The 22,911-nt window shown below is 34.6% G+C and overlaps 1 protein-coding gene across 7 annotated transcripts in view; it reads right to left on the bottom strand.

Moving 5' to 3' along the window:
• Positions 1-3,128: 3,128 nt before the first annotated feature.
• Positions 3,129-22,911, bottom strand: part of LOC129216020 (caspase activity and apoptosis inhibitor 1-like) — a 486,970-nt gene continuing 467,187 nt past the window's right edge. For all 7 annotated transcript variants that reach the window (XM_054850158.1, XM_054850159.1, XM_054850161.1 and 4 more), the window contains 3 exons: positions 7,322-7,388; positions 6,301-6,406; positions 3,129-3,386 (listed from right to left, as the gene is read on the bottom strand). In XM_054850158.1, coding sequence (XP_054706133.1) covers positions 3,219-3,386; positions 6,301-6,406; positions 7,322-7,388 — 341 coding nt within the window. In that variant the 3' untranslated portion in view covers positions 3,129-3,218. The remainder of the gene's footprint in view (positions 3,387-6,300; positions 6,407-7,321; positions 7,389-22,911) is intronic.

Here is a 22,911-nt window from a genome sequence, read left to right as displayed (position 1 = left end):
TTATTTTGTTCATTTGTTAAAAACTATACTAACAATGCTTGGGAATTTTTTAAATATATTTTTTATGTATTAACCATCAATATAGTAGAAATTTAAATTATCTAAACTGTTGTGCGAAGCAAACTGTTACAAGGTTTTGCTATTTAATAGAAACAAATATCTTATATTTTCAGTGGTGCTATTGAACTGCAAGAGAGGATTGTGCTAATTGAGGGGGGGGGGGGGAACTATCCATTTACATTATAAATAACATCAGCTGTAGTATTCTGTGCGCAAATTCTCACGATAAAATATAAGAAGTGAAATGGGTTATTTATATCCCAGTTAGTAATAATTGGTTCATCCTTATACTTTTGAAATGCAATGCATTTTTCATAGCAAAAATAAAGCACTATAATGTCGATTTGATTCTTGTGTCAAGATTACTGTGATAACTTTCAGTTCTTTTTATGCACAAACAGTCGCCTGCAGTAGTTTTAACTATTTTAACTTAACTATTTTTTTTTTTTTTTGGAAAAAAAAAGGTTGGCTGAAAATTTTGAGTTTTGCAGGATTTGCTAAAGTATTAAAATGTAAAAAATCGATTTTTGAATACATGTTTTTTCAGAAGTGCTGTAGGTAAGATGTAAAAATGTATTTTTAAAAATCACTGGATAATATTTTCTGACTGAAAGTGACAATTGATTGTGATTCTCATATGGAAGAAAAACAAATCTGTGATATCTTATTAAATTTTAAGTAAAACTCTTATTTTTTCTTTGTAGTATTTTGTTAGAGTTATTTTATGTTTGCATTTGAACACACACATTATATCTACTTTTCTATAGTTGTATTAATATTGTATCTAATGTTCCTTTGGTCTGATAGCTTTGTGTAAGAAACTATACCTTTCATATAAATTGTTTCAATTATTTACGTTTTGAAATGAATGCACATTTCTTTATTCTTTTTAGCTTGATTACTATGCAGCTTTTGGAACAATAAATAATGTATAATCCATCCATGTCTGTTTTGTGTGGAATTTATTTAAAAAAAAAAAAAAATCATTGTGTTTTCAAGCAATGGGGACATTTCCGAAATTTTGAAAGTTTTTTTTTCTGAAAGAGCATGATGCAAAACATAGGATCTGACCAATTTTCAAATGATTTGACAAAGTTTAAAAAATTTTAAAAATTATTTTAATCGATGCGTTTTTTTACTCACATGTGTTGACAATGGTATGGTTGATAGCAAGTATAGAGCACAATATTTAATTCGCTTCTTCTTATCATAACGTGGAAACGTGGTAAACAGATGCAGCAAAGTACATCATTTGTGACGTCATAAAGACCACGCCTTGTTTTCAAAATCGGACATTTAAAAAAATAAAAAATTAAGCGTTGGGAAAATGAAAGTTTTTTCTCACTCCATAATATTTTTTTTTGCTTATTCTATCAATTTCAGTGACTAATAGTAGTACTTTTGACTGAAGGAAACAACCCACTGACAAACTACTTATTACTCTCAGTTGACCGCAGTTGATTTTCCCTTGAATTTTGGACCCGCAGCCTCTGTGAGCACCACTGTCCATCGCCTCCATTCTTTCAGGGCAGTGGCGTTGATATCTTACCCTCCCACACACACATATATACACATCTGCCACCGCCCAGGAAGAGGGACATGCTTGGGCCCCTGGACCAGAGGACATGGACACCATTGCCCAGGAGGAGGGACATGCTCTTGGAGGTTTGTTGTGCGCTGGATGCTGTTTTTGTCTGAAGAGGATTGTGTTGGGGGAGGGGGGATTCAAACACCTCACATTGCCCCTCAATTGTTTTAAGATTATTATCCCCTTAAGTTAAAAAATATGTATACATTTAAAATTATAAAATTTTGGACGATCAGTTTATGAACAGTTAATTTTTTTCTCCAAAATAAAACTCTTTACAGAATGGTTAGTAAAATATTTTTTTAACTCACATGATTACACTCCATGGTCAACTTGTTTTGCAAAAGCAGCATTAAAATCTACTAGGATTGAAAAATTAGAATGTTTTGAAGAGGGGAAAAAAGAAGAAGAAAAATATATGTATTTATATGCGTTGAATCAAACTTATTTCACATCAGAATATGCTATAAGTTTTTAAATTCAACTGTGAGCATGATGTATAGATTAGGGTGGTTCGAAAAAAATCTATTTTTTTCTTTTGGAATCGTATTACCTCTTAAAAGTTGCAGTTTTGTATCTTCAATTTGGGAAAAACAATAAAAAAATTATAAATTGATGTCTTCAGTTTGCACGTAAGGCTGAAAGTTTAAAAAAATATGCTAAAAATTGAATTTTTCAAAAAATAAAAAAATTAGTATTTCTATATTTTAATAATGCAACAGCCATTAGTTGTCAGTATATAGCGTAGTTTGAACAAAAAATTTATTTTATAGCTTTTGCATAAGATCTTTAGTTCGCTCATATGCTTTGACGGCTCACGGCTAAAATCTCCTGCCCAATCTAAGGCGTATGAGCGAACTAAAGACCTTATGCAAAAGCTATAAAATATTTTTTTGGTTCAAACTACGCTATATACTGACAATTTATGGCTGTTGCATTATGAAAAAATATAAAAAAACTAATTTTATTATTTTCTGAAAATTTCATTTTGTAGCACATTTTTTTCAAACTTTTAGCCTCATGCGCGAACAGAAGATGTCAACTTAGAATTTTTGTGTTTTTCCCTAATTTAGGATATCAAACTACACCTTTTGAGAGGTTAACCCGATTCCGAAAAGAAATTTGAAAAGATTTTCTCCAACCACCCTAGTATAGAGTATACATATTATTTTGAGGAGAAAGAAGGGGGAGCGGGAGGGACTCAATGTTGTACAGTTAAATTCACATAATAAACTATAGCACTTTTAATATGTGATCTATAGCTGTTATATTTTAAGATTTTTTTTTCTCTTTAATGTGATGATCAATTTATTTTTAAAGTCTACTTTGTTGTGCCTCAGGCATGTTGACATAAGTTTAATTTTTCCCCCCCTTTACTCTACTCATTTACTTATTCATGAAATTATGTAGACATACAATCCAGTTTTCAACATAAACATTTTTTCTTAAAAAATAAATAAAGTTCAATTTTGCAGCACTAAAAGTGACATTACATGAAAATTTATTTTTTACAGAATATTAGTTCAGTAGGAAAGGAAACAACGTTATTACGCTAGCGATCACATGTCTTCTATTCGTCATCCTGACCCTCTTGTTTGTCTTCGTCAACATTTTCTGCATTGGAGAGATTTTTCGCTCTGAGAAGAGACCGTATTGCTCGGGCCCTCATTTCTAATTCAAGCAGTTCCGCCTCATTCTGGAGTTTGCTTTCTTCATCTGTTTGTTTATTGTCTGCTTTCTAGGAAATAATAAATCATGGTTAGTTTAGTATAGTTATACAAATGGGCAATTCTAAGCTAATGTTACTCTTTTTACTTCCTTTTACATTCTAAAGGAATTATGTATTCACGAAAAATTTTTCACACAAATATCGACATAATTTCCATTTTGCTCACCCCTGAATGAATGTTGAGTTGTTTTTGCAGCCCGACTGCACTTACGAACGTATGGACGTCCGAAAAATCCATTTTGACATCCCCCGAGTTAATAACCTCACGTATTCTCATGATGACTGTATGTGCGTATGTACGTATCTCACAAACTCAAAAACGGTATGCCATTGAAAGTTGAATTCGGTATGTAGACTTACAGGGGTCTAGTTATGCATCTCCCCTTTTGGTTACATTCAGCTGTTCGATAAGGGGTCTTTTACACCATTTTGGGGAAAATCAGTTTTTTTCACTGCAAACTCAAGTGATATTATAATTTAGGAAACACTTGGCAATATATCGCCAAACGTTCCACCATAGTGACTTCGAATTAAAAAATATATACAAGTTGTTGTAAATTAATAAACTGATGTTTGTATAAACTACCGGTGATTATTTAAAAGCACAAATGAATTTGGTAAATATGATAAACTCGCCGCCAGGGCGGCTAGATTAGTCACTTTCGGCGGCCGCCTCAATGCTTCTTAAATACATTATTTTCTTTATTGCATGTCCGTTATACTTCTTAAATGCATTGTTTTTCAAAATAAATTTTAATGTTTTTATCAGGGCTGCGGAGTCGGAAAAAAAAAAAATTTCGACTCCGACTCCAGAATTTTTAAACATCTGACTCTGACTCCGACTCCGGTTTTTTTGATTATTTTTTCAAATCATCCCCACCTCTCAAAGGAAAGGGGGAAAACCCCTTTCCTTTGAGAGGTGGACAACAGAGATTAAAATATTAATTCCTTTTTAAGAAATGTTCACGTTGTATTTTATTGTTAATCTAAGATGTATACTACGTTAGAAATTCAATTTGAAAATCAAATTACCTAATAGTTGCGATTTCTACAGTGAGATTACTTAAAAATCCTATTTTTAAAAAAATTGAAAAGGATTAATTTGCTCCCCTTTAATGTTTAAAAAATAGATGTTGATCAAATCTTGTGCTTTCAATTTTTGTAAGCACAGAGAATTAGAGAAAGAGTTTTGAGAAAGAGAAAAAAAACTTTTTTCAAAGTCAAAAAACTTTTTTTTGAGAGGGGGGCGGTCCCCCCTCCCGGGGGACACCAATCTGGTGGGTGACACCTCAACTTAATTTCAGAATTGTAGGGTACACGTACGTCTGGAGTAAATTTTACATAGAATGCGTCGGTATACAGTTTTGTATAAATAGCTTTTACTATACCTACATTTCTTGGCTCAATTTTAAATTTTAATTCGATTGGCAGCTTCAGAATTAACCTTAATATGAAGATTTTTGGATTAACTACAATTATTGAGTGTTGTAACAAATAAATAATGTACTAATTTTATTTGAATTTTTCAGTGATAACCAAGCTTTCTTAGATAAAGTCTTTAGATTTAAAAAAGAATTTATCTTTTATCGGATCTTTTGGATTTGCGCTTTCGTACCAACACTTATTTGAATTTACCAAGCACCCTCAGAAGTTTCCCGACTTGCTCAAGCGATACATACATTTCTTTTACTATTTTATAACTGAGAGCGAGGTAAAAAATATATTTTTATTTTTATTTAAAAGTGATTAACAAATGTTAGGCAACAAAATTGTTTGCTTATTGTTGCTATCAGTTAAATAAAGTTAGAAAATAAGCAAATTAGTAGACAGCGTAGGTAGCTGTTACAGAAAGTTTGATAAAAATTCAAACCAGCTGGTTGTCACAATGACAGTTATTTCCTTATTAGTAGGCTTTCATGCATGTAATCAAATTAATTGGTAGTCAGTTTTTTAAAAAGTGCAAGGGGAGCAGTGAAAATTAAAGAAAAAAAGAAACCCGGAGTCGGAGTCGGCATGTTTTCGAACGACTCTGACTCTTTACCCCAAAAGCAGTCAGACTCCGACGAAACAGCCCTGGTTTTTATGAACTCATAAGATATTTTTTTCTCCACCTATATTATTAAATTAGTTGTACTGCTTAGTTTTATTTAAAATATGAAGTAATTATGGAACTAAAACAAGTCATTTCAAAGTATAATTTATAAAAATTACTACCATTTTTCGAAATAATTGAAAATTTTAAGGATGCAAAAGGATTGAAACCCAAAGCACGGCACGCAATTTTCCGCGAGAAATAGAAATATAAAGAATTATATTTCCCCTCTTTCACCTATTTGCTCTTTTTTTGGATTTCAGCGAAAAGAATGGAATACAACTGCCATTTATTTTTTTGTAGTGAACGTTTTTGGATGTTTAAATCGTATTTTTGGGGCACAATTTGGGGCAACGAGCGAAGTTTTCCACCCCTGTTAGCCGAATACTGAGTACTCGGCCATTTGCTACTTGGTCGAACAGCCGAGTATCCGTCTCATTTTAAAAAAAGAATCATTGACACATATACGGCGAATTTTGCTCTAATTCGAGTATCAATATCGATCATGAGCTTACAATCATTTTTCAAATTTAAATCAATTTGCAATTTATCTATAAAATGTATTGAGAAAAAGTGCAGTTAATAAAGTTGAAATTTAAACTAATCAATCGACTTCAAAAAAAGAGGAGGTTCTAAATTCGTCAGTGTTTTTATGTATGTCCCCTGATTACTTGAAGACGCCTGGACTGATTTGGATTTTTTTTTTTTTTTTTTGAAAGGGTATACTTCCCAGGTTTCATCAGGTACGGATCTGATGGTAGGATCCTGGAAAAATGTATTTCAGGAATGCAATGTTTTATGTATTCATATGTGAATACGTTTGATACCCACCTTATTTTCATCTTCGATAAGGTCCTCCATTTCGTTGGATGTTGCAAAGAGCTCCAAAACATCACGTGATGAGCTATCACTTCCGTGGCAGCTTACATTAGGTGGGCTGTAAGGTAAATGCCATTTATCAAGTTTACCTGAATTTACAGAGAGTGTTCAGACATTTTTGTAACGATTTTGGCTTTCGAATTTAAAATGGATCGCACCAGGGATGGATACAGAAGACTACCATTTTAAGGGGTGGGGGTCATGCTAAAGAATGGATGCGTATTGCGTAGGACTCCTTGAAAAGGACAGGCCGACTTATCCGACATTTTGGTTCCAAGAGAGCTTTGGGTCCAACCTTGTTTCTAGTATTGATTAATATGTTATAATATTAGCTAGTTGCTATGTCGTAAAACAATTAATGATAAGTAGAGCAAGATGTCACTTAAGGTTCTAGAAAAATAGCATAGTTCACAAATTTAACAAAAAGGTACCTAGAAATGTAAACTGTAATGAACCTCATTTTCACACCTCATTTGTTTTTAATTTGTATTAATTAAATCTTCTTCATTTACAGAACAAAATAATCAAACATTAATCAGGCAACACATCTGAAGCTTAGCCACCAGTTTTCTGCAACGAGGCTTTTGTACAAACACTTTTTCCCCCAGACAATTTTCGAACCAAAATGTTGGATGAGTCAGCTTCCTTTATAGTGGTCTCAGTATTGCGTTGTGTGCATACTAGTGGCTACCAAAAGTGCAGGAATGGCTACTATGTTTTGTGCCTTTGGAAGCAAGTGGCCACTATTTTTTTGTGACTTTGAGAGCGAGTGGCTATTACTTTTTGTGACTTTGAGAGCGACTGGCTATTATTTTTTGTGACTTTGAGAACGAGTGGGTACTATTCAGAATTCCTAGTTTAGAGCTTTAATGAGGAATCATATTTTTCAATTATGGGGGGGGGGCGGGTTAATGATGCTTGTGTGAGCTTGAATACACTTCATAGCTCAAAGAAAGTATACGAAATGATTTACCTCTTCGTCATGTCATCTTTTGGAGCAGTAGTAATACTCTTGTCAATTTTCTCAACTTTTATAGAACCTAAAAAAAAGACAAATTACATTGTTAAATAAAGTAACCAAAAAAATTAATAACGCTACTAGGGGGAAAAAAATTACTTTGCAGAAAGATTCTTAGTTTAAAAAGTAATTGGATGCGATTACGGCCCTTTTTATTTGTTATTTAATAAATGTCAGGTATCCCCTTAGGCTTAAAAAGTAGAAGACAAAAATAATGTCGGAAGCAGAAAAAAAAAAAAAAAAGATTAATCGGCGTTCTTTTATTTCTAACAAATGAGGATTTTTGTGAACAAATGTAATTTATAGATTTCCATTAAACAAAATGACTCAGCCTTGTACTTGTACTAGTCGATCCGTAGAATAACATAATGCATCGATTAATATTTTAAGCGTTATACAACGCTGAATCGAAAAAAAAAAAAAAAAAAAACCCGATTTCAATATATAACTCACAGGGAGGTATGAAGTACGGATTGTAAAATATAAATAGAGCTCACGGAACGATTAATTTTCTTCAGTTCATGGAATGGAAAACACAATTCGTGATGTTATTGATTAATACCGAAATTAAACTGTCTCAATTTATTGGTATTCATTACTACACTAAGTTATTTATTCTTTTTTGCTATGTTTTTTCTTTTTTTTCTTTCTTTTTTTAAGAATATAAAACTGAACAGATGTCGAGCTGTGTAGTTATCCCAGTCATCGTCTATACACAACCAGATGTTTCACTATCAAACAATTTTTGGGGCGAATCGTAATTTATTTATGTCACTGAACTCTACTGCAGTTTTTGGGCAATCAAAATTTTATTTTATTCTTTTTAATAATTGATCAGTGCTGTGCACGGTCAGTTGGGGTAATGAGGAAAAGAATTTCAATGTTTCAACTTCAGATCGTTCCCTTTCGTTTGTAGGAATTGAAACACAAAATTTGGTTCATTGTGTCTAGGTTACACTTTCTAAGAGTAACAGAGTGTGAAAAATTTACTTGAGGACTGCTAGGGGGCAAACGGAAACATCCGATTTGGTTCACCATGAGGTCGATGTAGGTAGATAATTGTCTAGCTTCACCCCTCCAAACCTTACTAAGGGATCGGAGGTATCCTCATATAAATAATAGCCGATGATCGAGTAACTCGCGTGTTTCAATAATGAAACTCGCACCACGGCATGATAATTTGATAATATGTTTTGGTAATGTTTAACACGCAAGGAAAGGCTTTATTGTGACTGGCTTTATTGTAAAGGCTGAACGCGATCCGGTCACTTTACTGTTTTACTGGCACGACTGTGTCATTTCAAGGGAATGAATAAACAAAAAAGCGGTCAACTACGAACGCTATCTATTGGAGTTTAGGGTTAATCCACAGGTTGGAGGGTTACAATTTCAACTATCAAAATGTCACCAAACAGGCAATGGCTTCTTTCAAATGTAGAAGTAATTTTCACTCGACTTTCTAATGAAGTGATAAAAACAGCAGGGGTGATTGTGTTCCGGTATTTTACCGAATTTCCGGTATTTTCGGACGTATTTCCGGTATTTTCATGTCCGAAAATACCGGAATATAATTATAAATATATTGAGATGGACACCTATCTCTTAAGATGGACAAATGTGAAGATAATTTGTATAACACCAGCTCAAAAGTAACTTTGTAATCCATTAAAAATTTAATTAAATGTACACACAATATTTTGACTCAAAAGTATTTAAAACTACGGCAAAGGTGCACTTCCGCCCTCCGTTCTCACTTTGAAACTTTCAGGTATTTTTTGATGCTCACAATCACCCCTGAAACAGTCTACAGTCATCCAGGGGGTCTACAGGACATCTAGGGGGAAAAAAGGGCATAACAATCATCAACGGTCACCAATCGCAGGCGGCATTAGGTCACCGCAGACCGGCGAACGGATCGAGCAGGGGGCACAGACTCCCTAATAATCGAGAAAATTGAAACAATCTTTATCTGATGCAGAAAAAAAAAAAAAAAAAAAAAAATCTTTCGAGTGGCATAGAATGGTCAAGGGTGTCGAAAATCTTCCATCTTTTTAATAGGCAATTTATGAGATATTCTAGCTTTAAAAATTAATTACAGAAAAAAAGAAAGAAAAACTAATTTGAAATTTAAGAAAAAAAAAAAGTCACTCCGACATGCAAATCGAAGTAATTTTGTACCAAATTTCAAGGTAGTAGATGTTATGGGGAGCACGCACACACATAAAATACGTCTCAATGAAGATAGTTCTTAAGAAATTTGCCCAATATTGTATACGCATATGTTTCCGAAAACGTTTTTATTCAGTGGCACGCAATGATTCCTGAATCGTTATCTTTTATGTTTAATTAAACAAATAATAACAATGAATTGAAAAAAACAGACTGGGCATTTAGCATCATACAGGCGTTGATACAAGGGCGGCGGTGGCAATTGCCGCTTCCTTGAAAGATTTTCCAGTCTTCACTGGTAAGTTTTCGATATTGAAGTTCCAAAAAAAAAAAGTGAAGACCTTTGAGAGTATTAGAGGGCAGCCTAAGATCAAGGGCGCAGCCCCCCTAAATAACGCGAAGGTCCCCCTCCCAAAGTAAGAAAAACACCCCACGTGAAAATCTCAATGGCGTAGTCTGCACCATGCCCCCCCCCCCCCCCCCGCTCTAGGAGGGCACCCATGTAGAGGGTTTTTCATCGGAAACGTTTCTGATTTGAAGTCGGAAACATTTGAGACCAACATTTGTAAACCAGGAACGTAGTAACGGTTGAGTCATAAAAGTCAATTGAAAAAATTCTGGATCTGCGCTTGGCAAAAATGAACACTGAGATTACAATGAATACTAATACATACAACGAAATATCCGTTTAAACGAAATAATTCAATTCCGATTTAATTTCTAATATTGTTTAAATTCCATTTCCAATGAACAGAATTTGCTGTTAATTGAAATTTAATGCAACGGATTTCACTGCGTTGGTATCTTTTTATTAATTTTTTGCAACAGTTATTTACTTAGAATGGAGACTAAAATGCTTAACAATTACAAAGAAAATAAAATCAATAAAAAGTAATTATCATGTAATTGTTAAAAAAAAGAAAAAAAAAACTATTAAATTATTATTTCTATTTTCGAAAAAAAAAAGCGATTTGGGTATTTAATTTGTTTTATTACACCGGACAAGAGTTAGCTCTGCTACAAGGCGTCTTAAAATGTTATTCACTTTTCATACTAGATGGCAGCACCGCAATTGAATTGAAGAAAAAGTCCTGTACGAAGACTTTTAGCTGGGGAGCTAACCGATGGAAAACTGAAAATTATGATAAGAAGATACCACTTGGTAGGAATGTTGTTTATGACTACAAAATGAAATTAAGACCCAGAGGCATTTTCAAAAAACCGTTTAAATCCAAGATGGCGGCGGTTTTCAAAATGGCCACCCATATTAGAGTTTTTTTAATATATGTCGTACAAAAGAGGTTTTTGTATCGAATTATAGGTTTTTCAGGTCACAGATTTCATTTTTTATGTTTTAAATAAGCTAAATCTTCATTTTGGTGCTTTTTTTAAGTATAATTTTATTACTTACAAAAGAGATTACGTGCTTTTCAAAGTACCAATATAAAAATAGGAAAAATATTAAATGTAAATATGTACCAAAATATTAGTACTATGTCGTTACTGCTTCATTCTTCGCGTTAATTTTTGCATAGTAGTGTGCAGAACAGACCAGCACTTCTACAGCTACACTTGTTTTTGCAGATTTTGCAGGTACACTTAATGAACTCAGTGCACGAATCAGAAATTTCCAGTAACTCTGACCATTTCAGCTGCCATCCAACTCTATTCACTTGGAGATGGTGCACGTATAATATGTTTGTGGGCTTGTCCCAAAATGTGTTCAGCCTGGAAAGCAGTACGCAATACTTTGTTGGTGGCAAACTTTCAAGTGGCAGATTTTTTGTCATATTCAACTCTTTCCTTGCTTCATTTACAATTACGCTATTACTAATTGAACAGTACAGTAGTACTACTACGTACCTTTCAGGTTGCGAAATAAATAAAAACGCCACAGTTGCTTCTTTGAATATCATTCATGCCTTCCAAGTTGATTTTTTGAACTTCCCAGTAAAGCTAGGAATGCTGTCACAAAACCTATGAAGGCATGAAATCCTGGTAAAGCTTTTCTTGGAATGAACTGTAATGGTAAAGGCATGAACTGTAATGCATTTGCTGTTGTTTCCTATTGCAAAAGCAATCCAATGTTTATCCAGACTTAATGTTGACATGGAAAAAAAGTAAGATATTGCAAAAACTAACACATCTGCATTAACAATGTACACGACATTATTCCTGAAACGGTTTTCTACCATGTCTTAAAGATGCACTATCATTCTTGAGCTTGTTTCTTCTGGGCCAGGGCAAGTAACATCAATGGGGGAAGTTTTTGCAGTACTATTTCCTTTAATGTCTTCATCGAAAGTCGTTAGAACCTGTACATTTCTTATGGTACTTACAGCTAACGTACCTAACAGCAGTGGTGACGGTTGAGGCTTATAAGTGGAGTAGGGGGGGGGGGCAAAAAAAAAAAAAAAACACTAAAAGTCACGGGGTTTTCAGCGGCAGCAAAAGATGAAAAAAAAAATATATACATAAAAAGGAATTGACATCAATGTGCACAATAATCCTGCTATCGATTACGATAAGGTTCTGGTCATTTTCCAAATATGGATTTCCAAGTTCTTTCAAAGTGCTATAAAGAGCTCGAACCTTAATAAAATATTTAATTTGAAATGAGTGGTACTGCTCAAGATGGAATCGACTATTTTCTTCATGTTTTAGCTTAATATCACACTTAAACTCTTCTATCATTAATCGGTTTATTTGTGGTCTAGGAACCATCCAACGCCTAAGTGCTGATGGATTCTGTGTCAATCCTCTTGCACCGCCATCTCCTTTTACTATTGCATTATTTTGTTGGTGTGCTTGGTTAATACTGATTGCTGAGAATAATCTATTAGATTTTCTTATCTTAAACTGTCCCGAAATAAATGATCGATGTAGCTCTGATGGTAGTTCAATCTCTGCACCATAAAGATCTTTTTAGATGGATTGAAAACGGACGTGTATAATTTAAAGTCACAAACCTCTAAAACATTTGTTGATTACTATGAAAACATATCTAACTTTACGTTTGTAAAGATATTGAGACTTTCCAATGCCAGAGAATTGGTTTTATTTGGGGCATATATGTTACACCAACGATTAAAGGTCAAACTAGAGAGAAATGGGGAGCAGGAATAAGAAGACAAGTGCTTTCACACGGTACTTTACCTAAAAATTGGCCAGGATTTTTCAAATAACAAAGGGTTCTTTGCTTTGTTAGGTACGTTTAGCTGTAAACACCATAAAAAATGTGCAGGTTCTAACGACTATATGTGACGACATTACAGGAAATAGTACTGCAAAAACTTCCTTTACTGATGTTACTTGCCCTGGCCCAGAGGAAACAGGCTCAAGAATGATACTGCACCTTCAAAACATGGTAGAAAACGGTTACAGGAAGATTGTCATGTTCATTGTTGATACAGATGTCTTAGTCTTTGCAATATCTTACTTTTTTTTCCTTGTCAACATTAAGTCTAGATACACTTTGGATTGCTTTTGGAACAGGAATGAACAGCAAATCCATTGCAGTGCTTGCCATATATGAAGCTATTGGAAAAGAAAAGGAAAAGAAAGACTTTACCAGGATTTCATGCCTTCATAGGTTTTGTGACAGCATTCCTAGATTCACTGGGAAGTCCATAAAATCCACTTGGGAGGCAAGGGCATTTTTTATTTATTTCAAAACCTCAAAGTTCTAGACCGAGCGAAATTTTTGACATTTTTGAAAGGTAAATTGTAGTACTACTGTACTTTTCCACTAGTAATAGCGACACTGTAAATGATGCAAGGAAAAAATGGTTTATGACGAAAAAAACAGGCCACTTGAAAGTTTGCCAGCAACAAGTATTGCGTAGCGCTTTCAAGGCTGGACACATTTGGGGACAAGCTCACAAACATATCATATGTGCACCATCTCCAAGTGAATAAGAATGGATGGCAGCTGAAATGGTCTGAGTTACCGGATATTTCTGATTCATGCACTGAGCTCAAAAAGTGCACCTGCAAAATCGGCAAGAACAAGTGTAGCTGCAGAAGTGTTGGTCTGTCCTGCACACTATTATGCAAAAATTAATGCGAAGAATGAAAAACTGTTTGACTAACGACGTAGTACTAATACTTTTGTACATATTTGCATTTAATAGTTCTACTATTTTTATATTGGTACTTTGAAAAGCACAGTAATCTCTTTTGTTAAGTAATAAAATTATATTTAAAAAAAAGCACCAAAATGAACATTTAGCTTTTTTTCAACATACAAAATGAAATCTGTGACCTGAAAAACCTATAATTCAATCTAAAAATCTCTTTTATACGACATGTATTAAAAAAACTCTAATATGGGTAGCCATTTTGAAAAACGCCGCCATCTTGGTTTTAAACGGTTTTTGAAAGTGCCTCTGGGTCTTAATTTCATTTTATAGTCACAAACTACATTCCTACCAAATGGCATCTTCTTATCATAATTTGCAGTTTTCCATTGATTTTTGTCTTTTAGCTCCCCGGCTATAGGATATGGACGCAACCTGGAGACGGTTTTCTCTAGAAAAGCAGCATTGGGAGGCCGGTCGACGGCGGTACTGCAGAGGGAGGCGGGGGGAAAATAAAATCAGCATAACGTCAAGGACAGTCAAATGAGAACAATAAGCAATGTGATTGCTCAAAAAAAAAAAAAAAAAAGGTAATTAGGATCTGGTAATAAAAAAAAGGTTATCGTGGCTAATTTGCTCCTTACTCTCGTACACTTATGATAAAGATTATACTTACAGCTTACAGCGCGCGTGTATACCATAATGGTATTTTTATTTATTATCAAACTAAAACGATGGGAGTTAGTGATCTGGAAATTTTGTATTTAGATGACGTTTTGCTATTTAAGTTCATCTATATAGGGGTTTTTCCTGAAAGAACGTGATTTTCAAAATAATAATAACAATAATAAATAAATAAATAAATAAAACAAATAAATAAAGAAAAATAATCTTGACATCTTGAATTCAAATTATGTTTTTCGCAATCACGAGTTGCGATAGGACTCAACTCGTTGGGTTTATGTTTTCTACAAATAACTTCTATCCTCAGAATCGACTATATTTTACCCGAAGCTCTTGTCTTTACACAATTCTCTTCAGATAAACACAGCATTAGTGCACATCAAAATTCAGCAAGCATGTCTTTTGGGCTGGGCGCCTTGCCATCTAGTCCTGAGGCCTCAAGCATGTCCCTCTTCCTAGGCGGAAGCGTTTGTGTGTGTGTGTAGGCGTGTGTGTGTGTGTATGTGTGTGTGTGTGTGTGTGTGTGTGTGTGTGTGTGGGTTAGGATGGTTTAAAAATACATGTAAAAAAAGTTTCTCCTACATAATGGGCCACTTCTCAATATTTTTAGACTTGTAGATAGTAATATACAGGAAGAATTTTAGCTTCCGATTTCAACTGAAAAAGGGTGCTCAATCCCCTACCCCAAATTTTATACGTATGGGGAAGGGGGTTGAAAAATACATTCAACTGAAAAAACAAAGCTACACATTAGAATATACACTATCAATATGCATATACATTGCAATAAAATAATTTATTGCAAAAAAAAAAAAAAAAACAAAAACAGTTAGGGAAATTTAATGTTTCTAAATTTGTGTCATTTTCTATACTACGGCTAATGTTAAATTAAGGGGTCATTCAGCATCCTCTTAAAATTTGAGTAAGGTAATAAAATTTTTACAGCACAACACTATTCGTAAGTCTAAAAAAAATAAAATAAAAATAAATAAATAAATAAATAAAAAATAAATAAACAAAAATAAATGAATAAAAATAAAAAAAATAAAAAAATGGGGTGGTCTGTACTCTAGCTGAACAAAAAAAAAAGTTTTTTGAACCGCCTCAGTGCATGTGTAGGTTTGTGTGTAGGCCAGTGTGTGTGTGTAGGCGCTTGTGTATATGTGTAATAAGACATGGACGCCACCGCCCAGGGGTAGCGGAGGCCAGTGGACAGCACTGCTAGTGGAGGCCCAGGACCAGAACCTGCAGGGGCCGATGGACGGTGGTGCTCGATAAATCATAGGAACATCAAGTTTGGTCAAGTGAGAGCAATAAGCAATTCGTCATTTCTCAAAAAACCTGAACTCGTTACTGACAAATTCATATCACATTTTTCACGGTCGACATTGAGATAGGAACAAGGACGCAGGCTGTGGGCATCCCAAAAATGTCCTTATTCGGCACATTTTGTCTGACGATTCGGAAAAATTACCATCATTCGGTGAAATTTGGAGTTCTATTCGACAAAAAATTAGAGCTTCATTCGGCTAAATTATCATCGTTCGGCAAATTGAGAATTTCTGCCCTCCTAAAAATTTAAGTTAGGGGCGCCCCTGAATAGGAACGTGTCGCCTGGCTTTGGAAAAATAACGTATTTTCGCGTAAGTGGGTGTGGTTTTTGCTGTGTTTGGGATAATATTCATTGATTAGAGTAACGGTACCAGTAACAGACATGCTTAACACATAGCTCTCAGGTTAACTTCATTTTCTGAGCCTTTTAATGTATTTAGACTTTTTAAACTATTTTTCTCTCATGCAACTACATCTCATCTAACGTTTGACTGCTTCTGTATCCTTTGAATTAGTTAATTCTATTTTTATTTGCTCAATTTCAAAAAAATGCTCCGACCCCACAGTAACAGACAGCGAATAAGCTGATGATGCCCAGTAACAGATAGGAATGGGATATAGGATGAGGAGAGGAAAGGATATATAATGGAAAAAAATCCATTTTTCTCTTCAAAATGTGCAAATTTTTAGAAAAAAAAGCCTTATTTAAATTTAAATGAACATGAAACACAGCTGACCTTGTGGTGGTCCACCACTGCCTTGTAAATACTAACTGGCTCATAAAACTCACTCTGATAACACTAGGTGGTTGTACCGTATTATGGGCCACAGCAACATCAGTTTTACCCACCTAAAATTCTTATTATTTAATGCAAACTTATGACTGTCTGTTACTGGTGCCGTTACCCTATGTACCCTTTGCCAGATTGTCATTCTGCAAAAAGTCGAAATAACGGGTCTGGTAGTACTAGAATAAATACAGTAGACCACGGCTGTCCAACTGGCGGCCCGCCAACTTCTTATTCAGTATATTTCTTCATCGACGAACATCGATGTTGACATTCCTGCCCTTGTAAAGAAAGCGGATCAGCCTCAATTTTCCCATTAAAATGTAAGCAAATTGTTTTATAACCCTTCTGTTTCATTGTTTTATAATTTATAATTCAACTATTAATTGTTATTTTATAATAGGTAAGAGGTTATTGTTCAACTTTTTCAAACTGCGGCCCACCAGGTGATCAGTGACCGGAATTCTGGCCCGTGGGCTTTTTGCAGTTGGACAGCCCTGCAGTAGACCCTCGTTTTACGCGGGGGTGACGTTCCACGGAAATGCCGCGTAAATCAAAACCGCGCAAATGAAGACTCAATATTTGTGTTAAAATAGGGGTTCCATAGATGAAAAAAAAAAAAAAAAAACTTCATTCTAGTGATAGATAAATATACAGGGTGTTCCGTTTTAACCTGCAAGACCTCTATTTTCGAACCGTTAGTCCTAGATGCATACTTCCAATTGCAAAAATGTTCAAAATCAGATGCAGGGTTAAGATATCGAAAGTTTGAAGCGAAAATAAAAATTAGACAAAAAATACAAAATTTAACTTTTTGTATGGTATTTGGGTCCTCCAACTTATACTCAGGGAAATAATTTCAATTGAAAAATAATTCCAACACAAAAAGTTTGACAATAGTACGACCAATATTCAGCAAGATATGAAACGCAGCGTTTTGTGACTTACACCACTTTACACTCGCCGTCAATAACACCTTTTGGAGGAAAATATAGCAGTTTACAAAGGGTAAAAATTATATGTGTGCATAGAGTATGGTTTTTCAAATTGATTGAGGTTTAGTAGTGTGTTTTTGCGAATCATTGCATAACATTTGAATTTTTTTTTTAAACAGCAAAGAAAAACGTAAATACTTTTTGAGCAATCACGATTGCTTATTGCTTTCATTTGACTGTTTTTGGCGTGCTATCATTTTATTTTCCCGCCAGCACCCTCTGCAGCACCACCGTCGACCGGTTCCTCACGATGCTGCTCCTATAGCGAAAACCGTCTCCAGGTTGCGTCAATATCCTACACTTACACGCATACATACACAACTGCATACATACACAACTACACACACACACACACACACAAACACAGACACACGCATACACCTACACACACTCATACACAAACACATACACAGACACACGCATACACCTACACACACTCATACACAAACACATACACACACAAACACTTACACACACATATACACAACTACCATTCATGCGTGCACAATGCCTACACACACATACACATACCCTGCCCCCACGCACACAAACACTCATACACAAAACTACCCACACACTCATGCCTTCACACAGACACAAACACACATGCCTACACACGCATACACATACCGCCTATACACACGCCTACATACACACACACACTCGTGATTGCGAAAAACATAATTTGAATTCAAAATGACAAAATTCAAATTAATTTTTCCTTCGACAACCTATCCATGGTTATCTGCGATCGGCCTGATCGAAGATAACCATGACCTATCCTTCTTCTGAAAGGGCGATAAGTTCCTATTTCATCTCCTACATGGTCCCTTAAAACTTTAAACTCGAATATCTCCTTGAGTTTTGGTCGCAAAAATGTCAAATGTTTTGCGTTAGTAATATCTTTTAATGGAGATTCTTTTCCTAAACATAAGTTAGGGGACGTAGGGCCCGTATAAAGTGTTTTTATTTTATTTTTTTGACTCGTTTTTATTTTTGCGTCAAACTTTTAATATCATAGGCGGATTTAGGCTGTGAGTTCTGGGGATGCAACAATATAGCAGTGGCGTAGCTAGGAAGGGGTGGAGAGAGTGGTCTGCCCGGGGCGGCGTACTTTTCGGACAGGTGATTCAGCACACTGGTGTGAAAAAAATTCAAATAAGGGAATCATACTTTAAATCTAATACTGGAGGGGAAAAAAAAAAAAACAAACTTTGAAATGTAAGGTTTTGGCATGACTGAACGGTCATCTCAGTGTTCAAAGTTGAAATATTTCCGTAGTGAGCCCTTGAACCTTCCTCATTCACTTAATGTCCTTAAATTGTAATTCAACACTTAAATTGTATTTTTAAAACTTAAATTTCGGAAAATATTCAAATATGTAATATTAAACATATTTCTGAAAGATAGCATCCGTTAATGTATATAAATATCAAATATATTTTTGTAAAAGTTGTTTCTTTGCTAGTGCTGAATTAATGCAGGGAAAACAAATTATTGGAACTTCGTTACGGAATAAAAGCTGTCTCTCCATCGTACCCAAAAGCTTAAACTGATTTCAGTTTTGATAAAGATTCAGTAGAGAACCCCATTCCCTCCAAAGTTACTTTTAACTGCAATTTTAGATGTAAATTCAGAGTATTTCTCCGAGATAGGCGCCTGACCCCGCCCCCTTTATTTTTGTTGGAAGAATACGGATTATATTAGTTTCCCTTTGCTACCTTAAATGAAGTTTTATATTTTGAGGGATAATTTTCAATGCTTTAATGTATTAGATATGTCTCAATGAAAATGTGGCAAATAGAGGAAACGCCCCGGGCGAGAGAAATTGTAGCTACGCCATTGCAATACAGGGAATAAGGGGGGGGAGGATACAGCACTGCAAATGGCGACTAAAGCTGCTATTTTGACGGCAAAGGCGACTATTTTGATGACAAAAGAGAGTATTTTGCAATCACTTGCAAAATACAGCGACTGGTTTAGTAAGTGCAACTAAAATTCGTAAAAAAGGTAGTTTTTTTTTCTCCTAGAAGAAAAAATTTATAAAAAAAAATAAGAAATCGCTTTCAAGTTACTTTCCAGTTACCATGGAAAAAAGGGGAAAAGTTTTACCGCGCTTAATTTTTGAAAACAATCGTTTTAAAAAGTGGGAAAATGAAATGTAATAAAACATTCACGTCCAGAAAAAATGTGAAATTTATTTTTTTGTATAAAAAAAGTTTCGTAAAGTTTCGTTGCGATCGTAAAAGATCGCAATTTTCGTAACGGTATCGTTTTTGTGAGTGCGATTTTTGTAAAGGATTAGCTTTTGCAATCGTGATTTCTGTTTCTCAACTACTTCTTTTTTTTTTTTTTTACTGTTTTTTGGTTCTTAATTTCTTTTATTCGTACTATACATTCATTTTTTTTTTAAACGAGAGCTAATTTTCTTTCGATCGGAAAGATGAATGTGACGCTTCGAGTTCTTTTTATAGTTGTCTTTAATATTAACAGTCAGAAAAATATACTAGAATGTGTCAGTGCTGGTTTCTCTCTAGTGTTTATTCAGGGTTGGGCTGAAATTTGGGAAATATTTTTTTGTTTTCCTTTTTAAAGGTTGTTTGGAGAAAATTTACCCCACGTAGGTCTGTCCCACTTCATAGCATCAAAATAATATACATGCTATTTTTTTTTAAAATAGAAGACAATTTTAGAAATTATTTCTTGTATCTGGTAACTATTTTGGAGACTATTATTCATATTAAAGGCAACAAAAGCAACTAATTTTAGTCGCGGAACTCAGTGATAGCACTGCCCCGTGCTATCACTTTTTTCAGAATTTTTTTGAAATTTTACAGTGGAAATGCTGGTTTTTAGTTGATTTCAGAGTTATTTTATTATACTGTTTACTGGAATGATGCGTAAGGACTTTATATCGTTTTTGAGGAAGTACATCACAATAGCCATATTTCTTGACTTTAATAGCCATGATAAATAAATACCTTTGTGCTGAACAGTAAAGTAAGACAAAACAACGTTAGAAGAAGCACAAATTTGTAAATTACAGCAGACACGTGTTTCGGCGTTACAGGGAACGCCTTTTTCAATGCAAAAAATAATGAGCTTATGGATGAAAAGACATCCGACAAAGCCTTTTGTCGGATGTCTTTTCATCCATAAGCTCATTATTTTTTGCATTGAAAAAGGCGTTCCCTATAACGCCGAAACACGTGTCTGCTGTAATTTACAAATTTGTGCTTCTTCTAACGTTTTTTTGTCTTACTTTAATAGCCATGGTTGTTTCAAAGAAAAAGAAAATAGTAATGTTGTACCAATAAATACCAAATTGCAGAGCATAAAATTATCATATAATGCAGTACTGAAGAATAATTAAAGGAATGTTTATACTTGATTTATGTAATTATTTATCATCTTTCTTTTTTTTAATGGAGAAATACTTCTTTTTAATTTATGTAGCACAATTTCTCTCGCACTGGCGACGTGTGGTGATCAGGTCTCACAACAAGCTGCCTATTATTGTATTTTTTGGTTTGCTTTCAAGTAAATTAACTTGCATTTAGCTGTAGAAAAATACAAGTTGTTTTACAAAATTCCTGAGGAGAAATATATATTTTCTCCTGATGGAATATATTTCATTTATATTTTCTTTGAAAATCCAACCAAAATTGTTGGGGGTGCGGCGCACCCCCTGGCACCCCCGTAAATCCGCCTATGTTTAATATCTTAACTCAGAATCTGATTTTGAACATTTTTGCAATTGGAAGTCTACATCTAAGACTAACGGTTGCGAAAATAGAGGTTTGCAGGTTAAAACGGAACACCCTGTACATAATAAGTTTAAGGTATACTTATTCCGACATATATGTACTATGTGCATGAAAAATTGAATTGAAACATTTTCAATTTTTTCAACTTAAGGAAAATATAAAAAACAGAAAAAATACTATTTACAGTCTGATTGTGTGATTTTTACTCAAAAAGCACTTTGTTCAATGTCAGTGAGTACTTATGAAGTTTAGGAGAGGAAAAGCTTCACGATTTAGAACTCTAACAAACTTACCTAAATACCAGCTAAAGCTCGCATTTTTTAAATACAGATCACCACAGTGTCGGTTGGAAGTTAAACGAACGTTGGAAGACGTTAAAGTACTTGACAAAATGAGCTTCTTTAAGCATACGAGTAATACAATATGTTTCACATAGATACTTTTCTTTCCAACTAAGTTACAAGCATCGTAATAAAAATTTTTTTCTGCCAACATTGGAAGGGCGCTCCATCTGTACAAACAATATCTAATTTTGTCCACTCTGCTTTCTTTTCAGTTGTATTTTTTAATTCTTTAAAATAAAGCCCTAAATCGTAGCTTAAGTAGTAACACGTCTGCCATCTTGGGCTTAAATGCCGCTTTCTTCCTACGTCTGCTACAATGAAGTAGCGTGGTCTTGATTGTGGTGGCAAGGGTGTGCGCAGAAATATTGGGACCTGTCACAAATGACTTTTACTGGCCCCCCTCCATATTGTTTACCCTACATCCCTACATATATTTCATCCCTCACTTAAAAAATTTCGGGCCCCCATCAGGCGGAGCACGGGCCAACAGGTATCCCTTTTCCCTCCCCCCCGTTCACGCCCCTGTGTGGTGCTTCTCGATTGTGGTGTGGCCCTGTCTGCAGATTCGGATGAAAAAGGGCAGATTCACAATCAGACCGATGGAATTTTAAAGCTTCTGACTCTTTTACCCTCAAAATCTGTCCGACTCCGTAGCATGGGCGCCCGTATGGGAGGGGGGCAGGTGGGGGCTCAAGGTCCCTCCATTAGAAATCGAAATTTCCTTTCTTTTAGTACGTTTTTCTTTGCAAAAATGTAAAAACATTTCTTTTCCAGCCATTAATGAATAAGTTATAAAAAATGTCAAATTTTTGTAACTCCAATCTGTACTGAAATCAGTTTCCATGGGAAAATATCCTGCTAAACCATGGGGAAAATATCTGAGCCTCCCTTAAAATTTTGAAAATGTGTGTGTGGGTGCCTATGCTCCGTAGTCCTCTTTAAATCAACATTCATGTGGATAAATTAAAGGACTTCCGTATATTTCTTAATTATTGGTTCTCTTTTTTTCATTTTCCGTACTATTCTTGTCTCTTTTCTGATAACACCACTTTTTTTTTCTTGTTGTGATGTTATTTCATACTCAAACACGATACAAAAGAGCAAACCGGAAAGCAAACATTTACCAGGCGCATTGCTGAAAACATCCAGTTCATTGAGGAGTTAATTTAAATTCAACCTCACGATTTTCCGCTTCTTTTTCGTCCTAAAATAAATGAAACAAAAATTCCAATAAAATATCAGGCCTTCGAAGGAGACCGCAAATCAAACTGGACGAATTAACCATTTCTCCCAAAGCTCGAAGAAACTTAAAAACATTTAAGAGCTCCGACTTCTTTAATGAACTAACTTAACTTTCTCTTCGAAAAATTAATTCGCTTGTTAAAAT

This window comes from Uloborus diversus, chromosome 2, assembly GCF_026930045.1.
Source record: "Uloborus diversus isolate 005 chromosome 2, Udiv.v.3.1, whole genome shotgun sequence".
Classification (NCBI taxonomy): Eukaryota; Metazoa; Arthropoda; class Arachnida; order Araneae; family Uloboridae; genus Uloborus; species Uloborus diversus.
The sequence above is the reverse complement of the archived record's forward strand: the minus strand, read 5'-3'. Positions and strand labels throughout refer to the sequence as shown.